The sequence below is a fragment of the Emys orbicularis genome, chromosome 6, assembly GCF_028017835.1.
Source record: "Emys orbicularis isolate rEmyOrb1 chromosome 6, rEmyOrb1.hap1, whole genome shotgun sequence".
NCBI classification, from domain to species: domain Eukaryota; kingdom Metazoa; phylum Chordata; order Testudines; family Emydidae; genus Emys; species Emys orbicularis.
In genome coordinates this window covers 98,743,997-98,763,643 of record NC_088688.1, presented here as the reverse complement: position 1 = coordinate 98,763,643, position 19,647 = coordinate 98,743,997, and the positions used below count along the sequence as shown (strand labels likewise).

Sequence of the window (19,647 nt, the reverse complement as noted above, 5' to 3'; positions counted from 1 at the left end):
ATAGTGAGGCTAGTTACATTTCTACAACTCTTCAATTCTCCATTGTGTGTACCAGTTTACTTTCAGTATCTATGTGAGTTTTCATTCCTCCAAACTCATCCTCCAATCTGCATTTGTAGGACACTGAATAGCTCAAATTTTATTAAGCTTATTTGCTTATATCAAAGAGTTTTGAATGCATGTATAATTAAGCAGTCTCTAGGTGCCAAAAAGTACCTTCATAAACAATGACCTTGCTGTGCTGAATACAATGTATTAGGGTTCAGATGTGGTAGCTTTACATTCTCTCTGTGGCAACTCTGTTTTCCCTAGCTTAATTATTAGTTTAATCAGAGTATTATGTGAGGAAAGATTAATATCCTGTTACTAATTATGTATCTCAAACATGATTTCCCTCAGATGATACTCCAGTCTGTCACAGTCTAAAAAGGGAGGTTTAAAATGCAATGGTTATTTCAAACTTTGTGGTAGAGAGACAAGGAAGTCTGCATTTCAGATTTCTCAGGATCTGCAGGAGGTGGTGATTGTCCTAAATTTTGTGTAGAACAACACTGCTATTGTGTAGAACGACACTGCTATTTTAAACATTGTTGATGTAATTTCCCCCCCTCTTTTTGGAATCTTACAAAAGAGAGTTGGTGATCATTTAAAAATATTTTCTTATCTGCTCTTTTTCTTCTTGCTATTTCCTCCTTCACTTGGTTAGACTTATTTTTTATCTTCCACCTTTGTTTAATGTCTTTGCCTCTCTTTTGTAGCTATTTTTCTCTCTGTAGCAAACCATTCCCATTTGTAATAATTTTTAAATCTGCTTTTAACAGTGTTGGAAAAACCTTAAAAGATTTGGGGTTTTGGCTCAGATAAGTGGTAAAAAATTGAGATACTTGTCTTTACTTACACAAAGTAAAACTATTTCCCCATGCTCCCCCACCCCCCACAGTTCCTCACATCATCTTGTCAATTGCTGGAAATGGGCCATTTTCATTACCACTACAAACAGTTCTTTTTTTCTCTCCTGCTGATAATAGCTCACCTTAAACTGATCACTCTCCTTATAGTGTGTATGGTAACACCCATTGTTTCATGTTCTCTGTATGTAAATGTATATCTTCCTACTGTATTTTCCACTGCATGCATCCGATGAAGTGGGCTATAGCCCACGAAAGCTTATGCTACAATAAATTTGTTAGTCTCTAAGGTGCCACAAGTACTCCTGTTCTTTTTGTCTGAACTATCCATTCCAACCCATCAGTTCTCTTCTCCCATCATTCCCTTTTGCAGTAGAACCCAATTCTGTATCCCCAACTTTCCATGTTCAGCTCCTCACAAGTAGAGCCCTGCTAATGTGCAGATATCCGCATACCATGTTTGTGGATTGGATGCAGATACAAAATTTGTATCTGCGCAGGGCTCCACTCACAAGATTCCCTGTCTCTCTGGAAGACTTCCATAAACCTCTTAACTTTGATCCCATTGTGGGGTTTTGCATGTCTGGTCTTTACTGTGGACCTTGGATCAACTATTGATTTAAATTGTACATGGTCTGTTGTTTCAGAGGTGCTCAAGAATTCATTAAGTGCAAATATTTTGTGAGCTGCTGAGGTACTACAGAGAAGGAAAGGTTTGGGGAAGGTTTTTGGCTGGATGGCAAAAATTGAGGGACATGGTGGGAGCTTGCTGGGTGCAGATTTATGAAAGCAATCTGAATCTTTAAAATTTTGGGTTGATTCGGGGAAAGGATTGGAATTCAGAATAGTTTGTCCTCTTAACTGATTGATTTGCTCATCCATGATTTTTAGGACACTAAAAATACTCCTATCTTTTAATGCTGGTAGACTGGCCAGATTTTCCCTATAGAAATAGACGGGATTAGAGGGAGAACATTGCTAAACCTAAGGGCATGGCAGATTTTAGAATATCACAAGAATATTTTAAAACCTGAAATGTTCCCAGAGAAGATGCCAGGTGTATTAATAAACTAAGCTAGAAAGCAAGACTAGGAACTTGTTGAATAGTAGTGTCTTCTGCTGTGGGTTTTCTATGCTAAATGCAATTCTGCTAATGTCTCATTAACATTCTACTTCAGTGGACGTACTTTATTACATTCAGTTAAGTAGTAGTCAAGAGATAAAATAGCATAAAGATTCTTCTTAATCTCTATCCAGTTAAAGGGCAGCCCTGTCCTTGTGATGTCCTACTAGTCCATGACTGGAACTCCTAGGTGCAACCACAATACAAATAAATTCATCATCATCATCATAATCCATTTTAGAATCCCAGTATTTATCTTAACATAGGCATCCACAAGGCTGCGCATGGTTAGCCTGAAATTCAACTTTCAGTTTAATTCATTAATAGCTTATGGATGTGGCAAGCTGTACAAGCATTTGCAAAGTGTAAGAAAGAGACAAGACCCAGAGACTACAATTTTTCAGTATAGGAATCAAGGTGTTTTGGTTGATTTTTATCCCATGTCTTTTTGTCCTTATTAATTGTTTTGATGGCAGATTGCTATGTAGTGTGATGACATCTTTGCAGATTTAACAAGTGGTATTTGAGATAAGCTATGTAATGCATGATTTTATTTTTAATTTGAGATGTTGCTGTGGACGGCTGATTGGAGACCATCCTGGGATAGATTATAGTTCTCCTGTCTACCAGCCTACCAGAGAGAGGGAGAATGAAGAATGGTCTGTCCAGAAGCATACACATACAAGTCCTACTGACTCATTTGGAACGATCAATTTCCAAGACGGAGATCACACTTACCATGCCAAGGTTTGCCTGTAAACTGCAACTTTATTTGATTTTAACAATGCTGGATTAACATGACTTCTCTTTTTACTATTCTAATGATAAAGAAACTGGACAAGTTAAAATTAGCACTGGGTGAACCTCAAACTGTTTGGTTGAAACAAGAAAACAGACCAAGTTCAAAGCGGCCCAGTAAAAGCATGCATATAGTGCCTTCATGTTACACTATTAGTCTGGGAACAGAATGTAGTAAAATCTCATTCTGTGGACAAGTTAATGATAGAGAGATAAGGGGGAGGTGTCATTTGATTTGTAAAAAGCCACAGAATTATCATTTTAATGGTGTCACCATCTGCGGCATGGCATGGGAAACTCGCTGACGTCCAGGCTCTCAGCCCCGGATCCTCTGGCTGGAGGAAATTTTGATAATACAGTGTCATCTGACATGGGTCAAGTTGGGTATCATTCGAAAGTCCTTTTTCCCATGAACACAATACCAAATACGACAAACCTAGGACAAATATGTATTTGAGAAGTTTAAAAATCAATGTTTTTTAAATTATATCATAACACAGGGATGCAGTGATTACACAGAGAAAGACATTGATCTTTGGTAATCCTAGGAAAGTTAGCCTTGAGAAGTAGGATTCAAAACATTTATTCATCAAAGTCATATCTTCTCCATCTAGGGCACCACTCCTAGCCACATTGTCACACTGATCCTTGTCTGGGCCACATTCACACATTTCCCTACAGGGCAGGCTGTTGGTCAAATGTTTTCAGGGAAATGAGCATCTGAGCTTTGCACACAAGCATTTCATTTGCTGAAGAATTGATTTGGGAGAACATGGTATTTCACACAAGACAGGGGGGATCAGTCCATCCTCCAAGACATACCCATGCCCTATAGGGGAGGGTAGTTTTAGATGCATTCAGTCATCCTGGAGCCATTCCACTTCTTGATAATTTGCCTTCTTGATAGCAGGTAGAAATGTACCCCTTGTTGGCCATTTGTCTGCTTCTTGGAAAACAACCACTAATGTAACTTTGCAAGTGTTGTAATGTTGGTCTTCAAATGGTAAACTTGACATATGAATGATTCCAGTGCATTTATGACCTCATCAGTGACTGTCTCAGCCATTCCAAGCACTTTCAGAGCGAGGAGAGTGTCTTTGGAGGTTGAATCAAATGCCTTCTGATAAAATTTATGCAATTTATGAATTTGGCTGAGCCACACAATTTGCATTGGTAAAATCAGTATTTGTTTCTGTTGCTTTTACCTTTTGATGCAACATGTTACATACATTCTTAGGCCTGGTCTACACTAGGAGTTTATATCGAATTTAGCGCCGTTACATCGAATTAACCGTGCACCCGTCCACACCACGAAGCTATTTAGTTCGACATAGAGCTCTCTTAAATTCGACTTCTGTACTCCTCGAAAACGATATCGAATTAGGCTAGGTGTGGGTGGAAATCGACGGTAATAGCTCCGGGAGCTATCCCACAGTGCACCACTCTGTTGACGCTCTGGACAGCAGTTCGAGCTCGGATGCTCTGACCAGCCACACAGGAAAAGCCCCGGGAAAATTTGAATTCCTTTTCCTGTCTGGCCAGTTTGAATCTCATTTTCTGTTTGGACAGCGTGGAGAGCTCAGCAGCACTGGCAACGATGCAGAGCTCTCCAGCAGAGATGGCCGTGCAATCTAATAGAAAGAGGGCCCCAGCATGGACTGATCGGGAAGTCTTGGATCTCATCGCTGTGTGGGGCGATGAGTCCGTGCTTTCAGAGCTGCGCTCCAAAAGAAGGAATGCAAAGATCTACGAGAAGATCTCTAAAGCCATGGCAGAGAGAGGATACAGCCGGGATGCAATGCAGTGCCGCGTGAAAATCAAGGAGCTGAGACAAGGCTACCAAAAAACCAAAGAGGCAAACCGACGCTCCGGATCCCAGCCCCACACATCACGTTTCTACGAGGCACTGCATTCCATCCTAGGTGCGGCCGCCACCACTACCCCACCAGTGACCGTGGACTCTGAGGATGGGATATTGTCCACGGCCGGTTCCTCGTCAGAAATGTTAGCGGACGGGGAAGATGAGGAAGGAGATGAGGAGGACGAGGCAGTCGACAGTGCTTGCACCGCTGATTTCCCCGACAGCCAGGAGCTCTTCATCACCCTTACCGAGATCCCCTACCAACCGTCCACAGCCGTTACCCCGGACACCGAATCAGGGGAAGGATCAAGCAGTGAGTGCTTTAAACATCTAAACATTTAATTTTAACATAACTGGAATATTTATATTGTTAAGAATGGGCTTTTCATTCACTCATTTAAACATAGAAACTTTTATTTATAACAAAACAGGAATATTAACTATATCAGCAATTTGGTGTTCATGATTTCTTTGGCTTAGTCAACTATTTAGTCCTAACTATGTATAAAAAATCAAATAATGTCCGGATATTCATGATTAGGCCACCACAGGACGCTCCACTCTGTAGTCCCTTCTACTGCAGTTAAACAAAAAGACGGTCAATGTGCCCGGGAATTGACAGAGAGTCCTCCTGGGATAGCTCAGCATAGCTCTCCTGGAGGTACCGCTCAAGCATGCGCATCAGGTTCCGTGGCAGGGCGATCTCGTTCGGTCCACCGTGGTAACACACGTTCCCACACCATGAGTCCATTAAGTAGTCCGGGATCATGGCACGGCACAGCATGGCGGCATACGGCCCTGGCCTCTGCATGCTCTCCCGAAGCATCCGTCCCCTCTCGCTCTCCGAGATCCTCATCAGAGTTATATCACACATGACGCCCTGCTTTAAATTAGGGAGGGGAATGTTAGTATTGGAACTGCTTTACAGCCACGCGGTGGAGGCGGCAGAGGGGCAGCATACAGGGATATTTCCCGGGGACAGCCGCGAGGTGGTGGGACGGGGCAGAGCTCATGCTTCCCTGATTGCTGCCAGCAGAGAGTGGCCTTGCTTTCAGTGCGAAAGGAGCCCAGTGCTACTATTACATTTTTAAGCTGCCACAAGTCTACGGCTTACCATGTTTTCCTGCAACAAAAGTAGAGGTGTCCTGCCACGCTTCTATGATCGCAACTGCAAGACCCCAGGCACTGAAGGCGAGGGCCGAAAATTCAACCTTGTCCTGAGTGCGCATGTGAAAGGTGCAGTGCATGGTGTTGTTCACAGAGAAAGACTATGTTCTTTGTTAGAAACTTCATTTATCTGTCTCAGGAATTCACTCCCTTTTTCCCATTCCCACAGACACATCTGCGACTGTCTCCCAACCCAGCCTGGCATCACACTCCCAGAGGCTAGCGCAGATTAGGAGAAGGAAGAGGAAGACGCGTGAGGACATGTTTTATGAACTTATGGACTGCTCACGAGAGCAGGCAGCCCAGACGACACAGTGGAGGGAGAACTTGTCACAAATGCACAGAGCAGTCATGGAACGGGAGGAGAGGTGGCGCCAGGAGGACCAGCAGGCTACTCAAACCCTGCTTGGACTAATGAGGGAGCAAACGGAGACGCTCCGGCGCCTAGTGGATGTTCTGCAAGACCGGAGGCAGGAGGACAGAGCCCTGCTGCTGTCTATCTCTAACCGCCCTCCCCCGCCCCCAAGTCCCACACCCCCCTCACCAAAAGTCCAAAGAAGGAGGGGCGGCAAGGGCCGTTAAAACTTTCAGTCAGCCCCTGCACACTGCTGCAGCAATGTAAGGCTCTCGTTCCACAAAGTTTGAAAAGTCCTTTCCTACCCATCTCACACAAGCCCACGTCCACGTTTCCTCCCTCCCCTTTTCATGTGCGGTTCATAATAAAACATCTGTTTCTGTTAAGTACTGTTTCCGAGAGTGTCTTTTAGAGGGGATTCTGTCTGAAGGGGGGGGAAGGGGTTTGTTACTTGGACAGGACAGTCACCTTTAGCAGGCTACAGAGGCGGGGGCAGGTCCAGCATCAGGACACATACACAGTGCAGTCACCAGTTGCCCTGGTCAGTCTGGGAGGCGGTTTTCATGTTCTGGGGTGCGAGGGGGTTGATCTGTGACTTTGTGGCGGGGGAGGGCAGTTAGAGATCTTATGCCGCGGTCCTTATCCTGGATCACAGAGCCACGCAGCAGGGGGTCTGTTACCCTCCGCCCCCTGCCAGAAAGTCACTTGGCCGACACATACACGCAGTCCCGCCCAGGACTGCTGGCAGGCTGCGTTGAAACAACCAATCCAGCACTGCGGAGCCTGTCATTCCCGGAGTTTAGAAGCATCATTTGCATCAGAACACTAAACCCGCCCCCCGCCACAGTCTGCGTCCCCGGTTTAAAACATTCCCACGAAAACAGTAAGAAAGAGAACCTTGCTCATTAACAAAACGGAACAAATTTTATTTGTTGGGAAGGTGGTGAAGGGGGTATGTAACTTGGAAGGATAGTCAACAGTAACTGGGTAAAGAAACGGGGGCAGGTTCAGCATCTGTGTCCACAAAGTAAACCGTCACTGGAGACCCTGCTCAGTCAGGAACCTGGCTTTCAAAGCCTCCCTGATGCACAGCGCGTCCCGCTGGGATCTTCTAATCGCCCGGCTGTCTTGCTGGGCGTAATCAGAAGCCAGGCTATTTGCCTCAACCTCCCACCCCGCCATAAAGGTCTCCCCCTTGCTCTCACACAGATTGTGGAGCACACAGCAAGCAGCTATCACAATGGGGATATTGGTCTCGCTGAGATCACAGTGAGTGAGTAAGCTTCTCCATCTCCCCTTGAGACGGCCAAAAGCACACTCCACCACCATTCTGCACTTGCTGAGCCGGTAGTTGAAGAGTTCTTTCCCTGAGTCCAGTGCGCCAGTGTAGGGCTTCATGAGCCAGGGCATTAGCGGGTATGCAGGGTCCCTGAGGATGACTGTAGGCATCTCCACATCCCCAACAGTTACTTTGTGGTCCGGGAAGTAAAGACCTTCCTGCAGCCGTCTAAACAGACCAGAGTTCCCGAAAACACGAGCGTCATGAACCTTGCCCGGCCATCCGACGTTGATGTTCGTAAAACGTCCCCTGTGGTCCACCAGTGCTTGCAGCACCATAGAAAAGTAGCCCTTTCTGTTAATGTACTGGCTGGCCTGGTGGTCCGGTCCCAGGATAGGGATGTGAGTCCCATCTATAGCCCCACCGCAGTTTGGGAATCCCATCTCGGCAAAGCCATCTATGATGAGCTCCACGTTTCCCAGGGTCACTACCTTTGATAGCAGTACCTTGACGATTGCCTTGGCTACTTGCATGACAGCAACCCCCACGGTAGACTTGCCCACACCAAAGTGGTTCGCGACTGACCGGTAGCTGTCTGGCGTTGCAAGCTTCCAGAGGGCTATGGCCACTCGCTTCTGGACAGTCAGGGCTGCTCGCATCCGGGTGTCCTTTCGCTTCAGGGCAGGGGACAGCAACTCACACAGTTCGAGGAAAGTCCCCTTCCGCATGCGAAAGTTTCGCAGCCACTGGGATTCATCCCAGACCTGCAGCACTATGCGGTCCCACCAGTCCGTGCTTGTTTCCAGGGCCCAGAATCGCCGTTCCACAGTATCCACAAGACCCAGTGACACCGAGATGTCCTGGGCGCTGGGTCTCATGTTTTCTGAGAGGTCGGAGCTAGTGTCCGACTTCATGTCGTCACGGTGGTGCCGTAGCCTCCTCTCCTGATTTATCTGCAGCTGCCTCTGGTAAAGGTGGATGAGAAGCTGCGAGGCGTTGAGAACTGCCACAACTGCAGCGATGGTCGCAGCGGGATCCATGCTCGCACTGCTGTGGCGTCCGCGCTGTCAGTAATCAGAAAAGTGCGCGAACTGATTTCCCGCCGGCGCTTTCAGGGAGGGAGGGAGGGCGGGAGTGACGGACGGATGACGACAGGCACCCAAAAGCACCATCGACACATTTTTTTACCCAGTAGGCATTTGGGGCTCGACCCAGAATTCCAATGGGCAGCGGGGACTGCGGGAACTGTGGGATAGCTGCCCACAGTGCACCGCTTCCAATGTCGACGCTTGCCCAGTTAGTGTGGACTCACAAAGTCTCACAAAGTCGAATTACTGTCCGTAGTGTGGACACACACGTTCGACTTTGTAATATCGATTCCACATAGTCGAATTAACTAAAATCGAAGTACTCTCGTAGTGTAGACATACCCTTAGTGTAGCACTCGAGGTGATACACAATGTCATTTGCGTGGGTGTCTTTTACAAATATTTTCTGGACTATATATCTACATAATTGTTCTAGGTTTGTCATGGTTGGTACCATGGTGGTCGTGGGAGAAAGGGCTTTCAAAACACCCAACTTGACCCATTTCCAAGGACATTGTGCTATAAATTTTCCACCAATTGTAGGACCTGGAGCTGGGAGGACAGCAAATCCTCCCCCTGCCATGCCACCGAGGGTGACAGCATTGAAATTATGACTGTAGATTTTTACTAACCAAATGATACCTACCTTACCTTTCTATCATTAACTTGCCAATAGAATTACACACGTGCCCAGACTGTACACTGTGATCAAAACAGGCTGGTTCTTATTCACAGTGGGGTCCACAGATCCATGACTGTTTCTCTGCTCTACATAGGCAGATCAAACCTGTCAATCAGAGGCAGGGGAGGGTAGTTCCACCTCTGAGAAACTGCTAGATTTCATCTTCCTCTCCAGTTGCAGGCAGGCAGACCAGCTCTTCTCCTACTGCAGAGCAAATTTAAAGAAAAAAAAAAAGCTTTAAAATCTCCAGACCATCAGGATCTGCCTTTATCAGCAGGACCCGAGCGGGACAGGGGGGCTGGGGCCTGCTGGCCCCACTCCGGGGCCGCCCGCGGGATTGCACCAGCTGGGCAGCCAGCCCAGACGCGACTGGCCAGGGGCTGGGCGCAGCGTGCGCGCTGCTGGGTCCCCGCAACAGGCCCGGGTTCGGGCCCGGGCGCCAGAGCCGCAGCCGCCGAGCTTGGCCAGCGGCCGCTTCCTCCCCCCGCGGCAGTGGGAGCTGCAGCAGCGGCTGCTCCCGAGTCCCACTGCCCAGGTGGGGAGAACAGACGCCGCCTGGCCACGCGGGCCACCCCCCTACTCTCCCTACCGCCCGACTGAGTCCTGCCTGCTCGGGGCCAGGCCGGACTCTCACTCACCCTGGCCCCGCGCTTCCCCTGCGTCTCCCGGGCCTCCCTCCAGTGCTTGCGGAGGGAGGAGGAAGGGGGGGAGGGGGGTTGTTGTTTTTTGCTCTGCCGCTGTTTTTTTTTTTTTTTTGCTCTGCCCCCCCCGCATCCCTATATTTGACCTGGGTGATCTGGTCACCCTACGCGCACCTCCCTGCTGATTAAGTGCCTGCATGGAGATCTGTGCCTCTTTCGTGGAGGCCCAGGCCTCTCTCAAGTGCTCAGGTTGTGGCAGGGTTTTGGCAGGGTTTCCTGCAACCTCTGTCTCCAAGCAGGAGTACTCCTAAGAAGCAGTGGCAGCACCTCAGCAGCAAAATCCCCTGGGTCTGGCACAGACAGGGACACCAGCCCTCCAATCAGCAACTCTCTTCCTCTTACCCCATCCCTCCATCCCTGAGGAGTGAAGATTGAAGTACTGTACCAAAGGGCCAGGGAAGCTTCCTGCTGAGCTGCTGGAGCCCATGCTAGCCACAACTGTTGGCTGTGGAACAGCTGCCCAGCCCCTCACTCACACCGCTGCAGTGGCAGGGGGCTACCAATAGTGTTCCAGAGCAAGGAGAGCCTGGTAAGGGGCCCTCACCCCAACCCCTCCCTCCATTCTACAGCTTGGCCAGCCCTGCAGTAGCCCAGAACTACTCCTGGCCAACAGTGTCAGCCCAGCTCTGTCTCCTAGTGTAGCAAGTGGCCCAAGGACTCACTTTGAACCTCCAGGACTGAAGCCTGGTGTGCTCCTGGGGTGGGGTCAGCTTATCTCAAGGCCACATCTAAGAATTTCCCTTGAACAAAGCATGGGACCCAGAGAAGCCCCCTCGGGACCCAGTCCAGCACAAACCTCGCACCTGAACCCCCTCTATCTCAGGGTAAGAAAGCTCTTCAAAAAGTAACCACACAGTCCCTCTTCACAGGACTGTCAATATGAAATATCACTCTGCATTTGAGAGTCACCCCAACATAAAGCACACACACAAAAATAGCCCCTCGATCCCCTTCATCTTCTGAAGATCCTGACTTGGGGGATTTCTGTAGGCTGTGCTCTGAGAAGCACAAAGTGACAGTGAAATGTGTTTCCTTAAGCTGCCTAAATCTGCAGAGTATAACAGGTAGACATTTCTCAGCACTTCGTTCCTCTGCTCACCTTCATGGAGTGCAGCACATGGGATATTCGTCAACACCTAGTTCCTCTGTTCACCCTCACATGGGATAATCATCAGTGCTGGGTTCCCCGGCTCACCCTCACAAACTGCAGCCTGGCAAATCACAGATGTGTTGTTTCCTCTAGGTGGGCCATACATACAACCCCACAAAGGGAATTTTCCCTGTTTAGGGCAGGAAGACCATCACTCCAACTCAGAGCTAGAAACTCAAATAGTAAAATATTTTTGTAAAAAAACAAGAAGAGACAAAGACCTTGCAAACTCGGGAGATTTACATGGCTATATGTATGTCTCAATGACGTGGACTTTTATGCTATTCCCAGGAGGTCTCATTTTTTAAAGTCCCTTTGTTTGTGAAACATTAGAATTTTCACAACACGGTCTTGAAGATTTTAGAAATGAGAACTTTCTAAGGTTCCACCATGTCTAGTTTTGGTTATTTAAGAAACATGCAATATACACGAGTGTATTTCTTCCAGTATATTAGAACCTCTTATGACACCAAACTGGACCAGCTATTACATCTGATGGTGAAAGAATGGCAGATGGAGCTGCCAAAGCTAGTGATCTCTGTTCATGGAGGCATCCAGAACTTCAAGCTTCCATCTAAGGTCAAACAGGTTTTCAGCAAAGGGTTGGTCAAAGCTGCTGAGACTACAGGAGCATGGATAATAACAGAAGGCATCAACAGTGGTAATTCTTTTTATCTATCTGCCTCTTCATCTAATACTTGCTCTTCGTTTTTCTCATATGTACAGGCTTGAGGGATGATACAATGTATTGATGTAATGCAGTAATTTGGGGGTACTTATAACACAAAATAAGAAACTATAATTTGGAAATAAAAATAAAAGAAAACAGATATTTTGAGGGCATAGTAGACACGGGTGTGTCATCAGGCTGCTCCAGTTTTGACCAGTATTCTTAATACTTTCTGTGAAAAAAGACCTGATCATGTTATGCATGAAATAAGAAGCAAACTGCAGACCGGTTGGAGCTGGCTGGAGTGCTTGCCTTAGAATAGATTTTGATCTACTTTAGTAAAATGGTTAGAGCCCTAATACTGTATCGACTGCTAGCTATTTTGGTCAAGTGTTTGTTTTAAACAAAATTTCATTTATTTAGATTTCATTCAGTTTTATAATTATGAGCATTTTAAATGATGGTGCTCTGTTAACTAACCTGTGAATGCACTGAAACTCCCTAAAGAGTCACTCTTTACATTCCTCTTTAGTTGTAGTCATCTCACATAGGGAACGTGCTGATTTTGATGCATCAAGGAAGATTTGGATCTAAGGGAAGCTCACAAATGACCTATACTACTCTGCTATTGTGCAATATCCTGTAATGGAAATGGCAATAACAGTTAGTTTATAAAATCTATGGGAGGGACTTTTCCATATCACTGAATTCTTGGTCTTGAGACCTTTAATGGGAGTATGGCAGAGCAACTGTTCATAACCTATACATTATTAGATGAATTTAATCATTTTTCTGTTATCTGTAAATGCTCTGCAAACAGACTTTTTTTTAAAAACAGATTAGCTTGTTCAAAATTGTTGAAACACTTTGTCTGAAATCTGTGTGCTTACAATGAGTTGTTTGCAAACTATTCACAATGGGCCAGATCTTCAGCTAGTGTAAATCAGTATAGCTCCCTGAAAATCAGTGTAGCAATGCTGATTTACACCAGTTGAGGGTCATGCCTTTTGAGTAAGGGCTTGTCTGCACATGGACATTCAGGCAAATTAATCCAGATTAACTAAAGATGTAAATTTGAAGTGGATTACTTAAACCACATTAAATCCCTGTTTGGAATAAACCAAAGGCAGGTCGGGAATACTAACAAAGTGAATTGGTGATGTTTTTATACTCATACCTTTTTTATAGCAATTTTCCAGTTCTAAGTGTGAGTGCTCACCATTGATCAGGATCAGGCCTTGAATCACTGGCTGGCATTCATCATACTGTGGCCTGAGTTTTGAAATTGCTGTTTCAGTGTGTATTAGAAGAGGTTGGAAGGGGATAATAGACAAGAGAAAGAAAGATGCATTAGTTCTCTTAGTTATTCTATAATTCAAAAATCAGAAAAGGTCACAGTCCAGGTATTTTTTTATAATAATAAAATCATTTTTAATTGCTGTTAGTTGTAATAACCGCTTGGTAATTTGAAAGTGAAATGTTTCCTTAACAATTTCTTTTTGTTTTTTACTCAAGTTATTTTGTTAAGTGTAGATCTTCTCCTGAGTATGAGGCTGCTGATTTATTATGTAGGACTTTTATAAAATAACAAGTTTCTTCTGGGTGAAAATTATCCAAAAATAATAAGTTAATTTTTGAAAAAAGATTCTCAAAATTGGGGCACATCAACTTTGATATCCATTTAAAGTTATTTAAATGGTTAAAAATAAAAATTAGATTCAATACTTTTAAAAGTAAATCCTAAAGAAGATCTCCATTTTGGCCTTATTTCTGAAAACACTTGTGCTTAACATTATGCATGGGAATAGTCCCATTGGTTACACACACATAATGTTAAGCATGAGCAAGTTTGGAAGAATGGGGCACTATATTATTGTCTCAATCAATTAAACCTCACTATTCCTATAATCCATATGAAGTGTATCAATAGAGTGTATAATTATACTTGCATTTAAATAACTACAGAGTAAAATAGATGATGGAAACAACTTTGGAAGTGTTGATCACAGTTGTGTAGCAGGAATCTAAATGTAGAAGAATGATGATGATGATTATCTGTTTAGGAGTGTCCAGGCATGTGGGGGACGCATTGAAAGCGCATGCCTCTCAATATTTGAGAAAGATTTGTGCCATTGGAATCCCTCCTTGGGGTATCATTGAGAATCAGAGGGACCTGATTGGAAAAGATGTGAGTTAATTAACTTTTCGTTCAGTCAGTTGTACAAGAGTCTGTCAGCTTTCTTATCCACTTGTTGGTTTCCACTGTAATGTATCTTAATTTTTGGTGGCCAGATGGGAAACTGCCATGCATCATGGAAGATGTAGTCCAGCCCATGGGGGGAATAAAGGCATAAAGCACAACATTACAAGCGCTGATAAGGCACTACAGTAGCTCAGTCATGTGTAGACCTGAAATGAAATGTTTGTTTCAATTTTTTCAAATGTCAAAATTGAAAAAATTAGGAAAAATTGACTTTTTTTTCTGTGGAAAATTTCAGTTTTGTAAAAACTACATTTTCGCCTTAAAAAAATATTGATAGCAAATTCCCAACCAGTGCTAATAATATTAAACCCATAAAAACTTTGTTTAATGACAGTTAAGGATGACTTGGAATGCCCCACCAACTCAAAACCTAAAAAGTATGGAAATAACAAGGGGAAATTCTCCTGCATTTCTTGTTGCTTTCATATTGTCTGCAACACTGTTGATAACTCACTCCTGCACTCCATAAGGCTTTCACTTCCATTTCCAACAGATACAAAAAAAAATGTATGCCAACGTCATCAAACGTGCACTTTAGAGCATGATTAGGCCTCCTAAGTGTTGTGGTGGTGGGGATGATGATGATGATGATGATAATAATAATAATAATGCCTTAACATTGCTGAGGTTACCATTAAGATTTTGTGCTAGAGTGCAAGGTATCACTTAACTATCACTAAGAGAAGTTTGTGTTCATTTCCTAGTTTGTTTGTTTTTTAATATAGGGTTGGTGTACCTCACTGGGTTGGCCCCTAGGGTCAAAGAGAGAAGAGGGGGAGATGCCAATGGCTGAAATATAAAACACCTGTATTTTGGTGTCAGAGTAGCAGCCGTCAAATTGTAGTAGTCCTTAATTACAAATATGTGTTACAGGATATTTTCCCATTGTGTGACTTAAATAAACCAGTTCTTTTTGAAAACAAAACTCTAAAAAAAAATCTGTTATATGTGGATGTCCATAAAAACGTCTCAGATAGGGGACAGCAGGGTTTGAACCCGTGTCCCTTAGTTTAAATCTCTATCACTTGGGCCTGGTCTACACTACGACTTTAATTCGGATTTAGCTGCTTTAATTCGAATTAACGCTTGACCCGTCCACACAACGAAGCCATTTAATTCGAATTAAAGAGCCCTTTAATTCGATTTCTGTACTCCTCCTCGACGAGAGGAGTAGCGTCAAAATTGGTATTGTTAATCCGAATTAAGGTTAGTGTGGCCGCAATTCGATGTTATTGGCAATTAGATGTTATTGGCTACCCACAATGCAACGCTCTGGAAATCGATGCTACTACGGTAGCTTGGATGCACACCACCGAATTAATGGTGCCTAGTGTGGCCGAATACATTCGAATTTATAAAATCGGTTTCCTAAATTCGAATTATATAAATTCGGATTAATCCTGTAGTGTAGACATACCCTTGATGTACAACAGTAACTGCTAGTGTCTACTTAAGGCTCAGCTGCTAGAGGCGGATTTGGCACGAACTTTTTCTGTGGGTTACACAACTGTTTGTTAGATAGCCAGAGCTATAGCACAGCATTCCTGATATCTAGCTAAGAGTATGATTTAGTGGTTAGATAGGATAACCAAAGCACATTCATCGTGAAAGGCAGTGAGGCTGACTAGCTAAGATATGCGCTGACATGTTAGAACCCTGGGTTCTGTGCCCACAGTGTCGTCCTTGTATAACTTCTCTATTAACTTATTTGTAAAATGAGGTCGCAGCTCATATTAGGTTGCCTTCTAGGATGGGGTTCATAACTGATATTTTATTAATCAGCAGATGAAGAACAATATGTGGTGCAAAGCACAGAGTGCTATAGGTTTTTTTGCAAAGGGATCCCAAAAAAGTTAGATAATCCTGTAAAATACTTTAAGAAAGGAACTACTTTGGAACTATTATTTTTTCTGAAGGAAGCCAATTTTCATCAAAACACCATGGAAAATTTAAATAGTGTTCAAAGTTTACATTTGTAAGTTTTGTGTTTACCATTTTATTAAGATTTTTACAAAATAAGCTGAAATTTCTGACCCCTTTAACTAGGGGGTGACTCCATAATAATATCTTCCATTCACTATATATTGCACAGACGTGAAGATTTACTATTTTTTAAAGATTTCCATTCATCTAGAATTCAGAATGTAAAAACGGTCATGAATGAATGAATAAATAATCTGTGATCATGTATGTATTCTCTAAAGCAATACTAAGGTGGCAGAGTTGTCTTTCACAATATAGGGCCAGATGCTAATACTTTTACTCACATTTGGTAGTTTCTTAATCCTCAAATTGACTTCAACCGGGACTTGACATGGAGCAAGGTACTATTCAGTGTGAGTAAGCGTACCACAATCTGGTCCACAGTGAGGCCAAGCAGCAGTACACAGAAAAAATAATTTTGTACATTATCTTCCAGATCTTGATTCCAGTGTACTTTCCACTGGAGTTCCATGAGTGGTGAGAGGATAGACCAGTTGTAGTCTCCCATAGAATGATGTGGAGAATTTTCTCCTAGGTGTGGTAGGAACTTTTAGAAGTTTACCAAGTAACAATGAAGTATATAAAAGTCAGGTCACATGCCAGGTGACATTACTTCAGCCTCCTTTTGATTTTTTTCAGGTAGTTTGCCTATATCAGACTCTCAGCAATCCTCTTAGCAAGCTGAGCACCCTCAATAGCATGCACTCCCATTTCATCCTGGCAGATGATGGGACAGTGGGGAAATATGGCAATGAGATGAAGCTCAGAAGGAATCTCGAGAAATACTTAAACCTTCAGAAAATACACACCAGTGAGTATTGTGATGTCTAATTTATCACAGGTTGAAAGGTTATTAAGATGCTGAGGACTTCCTGTGATATGCTGGGTGTCTTCAACTTCCATGGATTTCAGTGGGAGTGAGGATGGCTCAGCATCTTGAAGGATCAAGCCATAAATACTCAGGGAAAAAAAAGGAAAGGAACAATTTTTTTTTCAAAAATCACTAATGACTTTGGGTGCCTCCATTTTTGAATTCCCAGTTTGGGACATCTATGATGAGTCCGATATCACACACTGAAAATCAGACCCATCTAAAGTCTGTCAAATTGGGCACCCAAAAATTGAAAATGTTGATCTGGAGTTTTAGAATGCCAGAGTAGAGCATGGCTTCTGTTTCACTCTTTATGACAGCACTGGTAACTTTCGCAAATATTTGCCAGACATTTACAAAGAGAGAAAAAAATGTCAGATACAGTGAAATTCAAAGAAATGTGTTCACGTTTTGCAGTCTCACTGTGCAATTCTTTTGTATTGCACAACTGTCACTTTTGCTGTTGGCAAACAGTGCAATAACTGGTTGCAAAAGAGGAATTGTCAAAATGTCCAATCAATCTTTTGTGTCTGTGAAATAAGCAAAAGGCAAGTTTCACAACTTTCATTTTCATTGTGGAATTGTTTGCACGTGTAATACCTCATTTATGTCTGAGTTAAAGAAACCATAAAATATGTATTTATAGCCTGTGTAAAGTACTTATTTTCATGTAATAAGACCATCATCAGTGATTTATGGAAAGCTTGATACTGGTCTAATGATCAAATCACAAGGTATGTTAGAAAGAAACACCATTAGGTCAATTGTAATATTTAAGTTCTTGGTTCCTTTTACCTACTCACCTCTTATAAGCACAGAAACGTATCCATTCATGTTTTTTGTTTCCTGTTCAGTTTTAGATATAAAAAAAGAAAATTCGTAACTATTGTATATTAGGTTTTCATTTGCTATGTCCATTTTTGTTTACTGTAATATTACCCAACTACCAGCTATTTCAAATTATTAAAATCACCTCTCCCTAGAATACATAGCATATAGACAATTTTTTTTAAAAAGCACCCAGTTGCTCCTGAATGTGTGCAAATATTTATATGCACAGTCACTTTTTCTATGCATGCACAGATTTTGCAAGCAGAACTCACAGGAACTGCTATTGCAGGCCATGCAAGAGAAGGGAAGGCTGCTTGTGCCCCATTTCCTTCCTCATGAGTCCATGCCCAGGCCTGCTTATAATCTTGCCCACAGTTTCTCAATAATCTTTTGTTTTAATGACAGAGTTCATTTGAGACAGCCTTGAATTGCCTGACGCAAGGTGGGAGAAATAAAGGCATTGTTTTGTTTTTATCAATTAAGACGTATCTCTCATGGTTTCTAAGAGATATTTTTGTAGGTACAAGTTGACAGACCTATGTTTATGATGTGTGCTGTGGGAGTGATAACTTTGCTCTTAGTAACTGGTGGTGTGTGGTTTGAAACAGGAATGGGCCAAGGTGTACCGGTGGTTGGGCTAGTGGTAGAAGGAGGCCCAAACGTGATCCTAATGGTTTGGGAATATGTGAGGGATACTCCTGCTGTCCCTGTGGTGGTCTGCGAGGGCACTGGCCGAGCTGCAGATCTTCTGGCTTTTATTCATAAACACACAGCAGATACAGGGTGAGTAGCTGCAGGCTGCACCACTTTTTTTTTTTTTAATTATTGTGTGGTGGTAGTGAAAATGCCTATCTCCAAATCAAAGACGATTGTGAGAAATGTAGTGAAGTAGTCTTTGCCAGGAGCTCCAGATTTCTGATACCACCCCGATGACAACCCCTCCAGCCCCTGTGACCTTTCCCTAGACTTACCCTTTCGTATGGAATTTCCCTTGTGATTAAAAATAACAAGATTTGCACAAAAATAATGGATGATTGTTAAATGGTTAATATATAAAATGTAATTTTTTGGTGATCCATTTTTTAATTTTTGGAATCCCCTTGCACATCATCAGTGTGTGTTTTATTTATAGTGTGAGACATTTAGCGTTGCCCACCATCCTAAATATATTGGGCAAAGTGATTTTTGGCTGCTACTGAAAGAGCTCTCATTCACATATCTGCTTGTCCTATGTCCAGCAATTAATTCTGTCCCCCCACAATCCCCACCCCCATTAGGTCAGCCCATAAGTTCATTCCCCATCCCCTAGCCTCTCAGTTCACCCCATGTCAATTCAGCTCCCCCAGCCTCACATCTGCTCCTCCTGGGGTTCTTCACATTCCTATGTGTAGCCCTTGCTGGGCCAGGGTTAGAGTTGAAGGTCTCCTTATTCTGGAGTTAGTGTTTGAATGTATAGGTCTCCATGTGCTATGGATAGGGTTTGGGCCCGTACTCTTCCCTGGCCCAGGTTTAGGTTGGAGACCTCTGACTTCAATGGTCTAGGGCTAGGGTTGGAGGCCAGAGGTTTTCCAAGGTTAGGGTTGGGGCTTGTAGGCCTCTCAGTGAGAGATAGAGTTGGAGACCATAGAGGTCCGTGGGCTAGGGTTAGTATTGGGACGCCTAGGCATCTGTGGGCCAGTATTAATTCTTGTGCCCATAGTTCTGTCCAGTCTATATAGTTAGAGTTTGTGATCCTAGGTGTCACTCTATCCTGAAGTCATCAACTCATTTCAACGCCGACGTCCCAGGGATGCCTGCAGGCTTCAGCCCCAATCTTATCCCCATGGACCTGTGGGCTCCATTCAAGCCATAACCCTATGGACACCTGCAGGCCCCAAACCTGACCTTATCCCTGGTGAGCCCCACAGGTCCTGCTCT

The 19,647-nt window shown here is 43.8% G+C and overlaps 1 protein-coding gene across 1 annotated transcript in view; it reads left to right on the top strand.

Moving 5' to 3' along the window:
- Positions 1-19,647, top strand: part of TRPM6 (transient receptor potential cation channel subfamily M member 6) — a 111,089-nt gene that overhangs the window by 8,659 nt on the left and 82,783 nt on the right. The window contains exons 3-7 of the mRNA XM_065405909.1: positions 2,598-2,778; positions 11,560-11,773; positions 13,846-13,970; positions 16,668-16,839; positions 18,339-18,513. Coding sequence (XP_065261981.1) covers positions 2,598-2,778; positions 11,560-11,773; positions 13,846-13,970; positions 16,668-16,839; positions 18,339-18,513 — 867 coding nt within the window. The remainder of the gene's footprint in view (positions 1-2,597; positions 2,779-11,559; positions 11,774-13,845; positions 13,971-16,667; positions 16,840-18,338; positions 18,514-19,647) is intronic.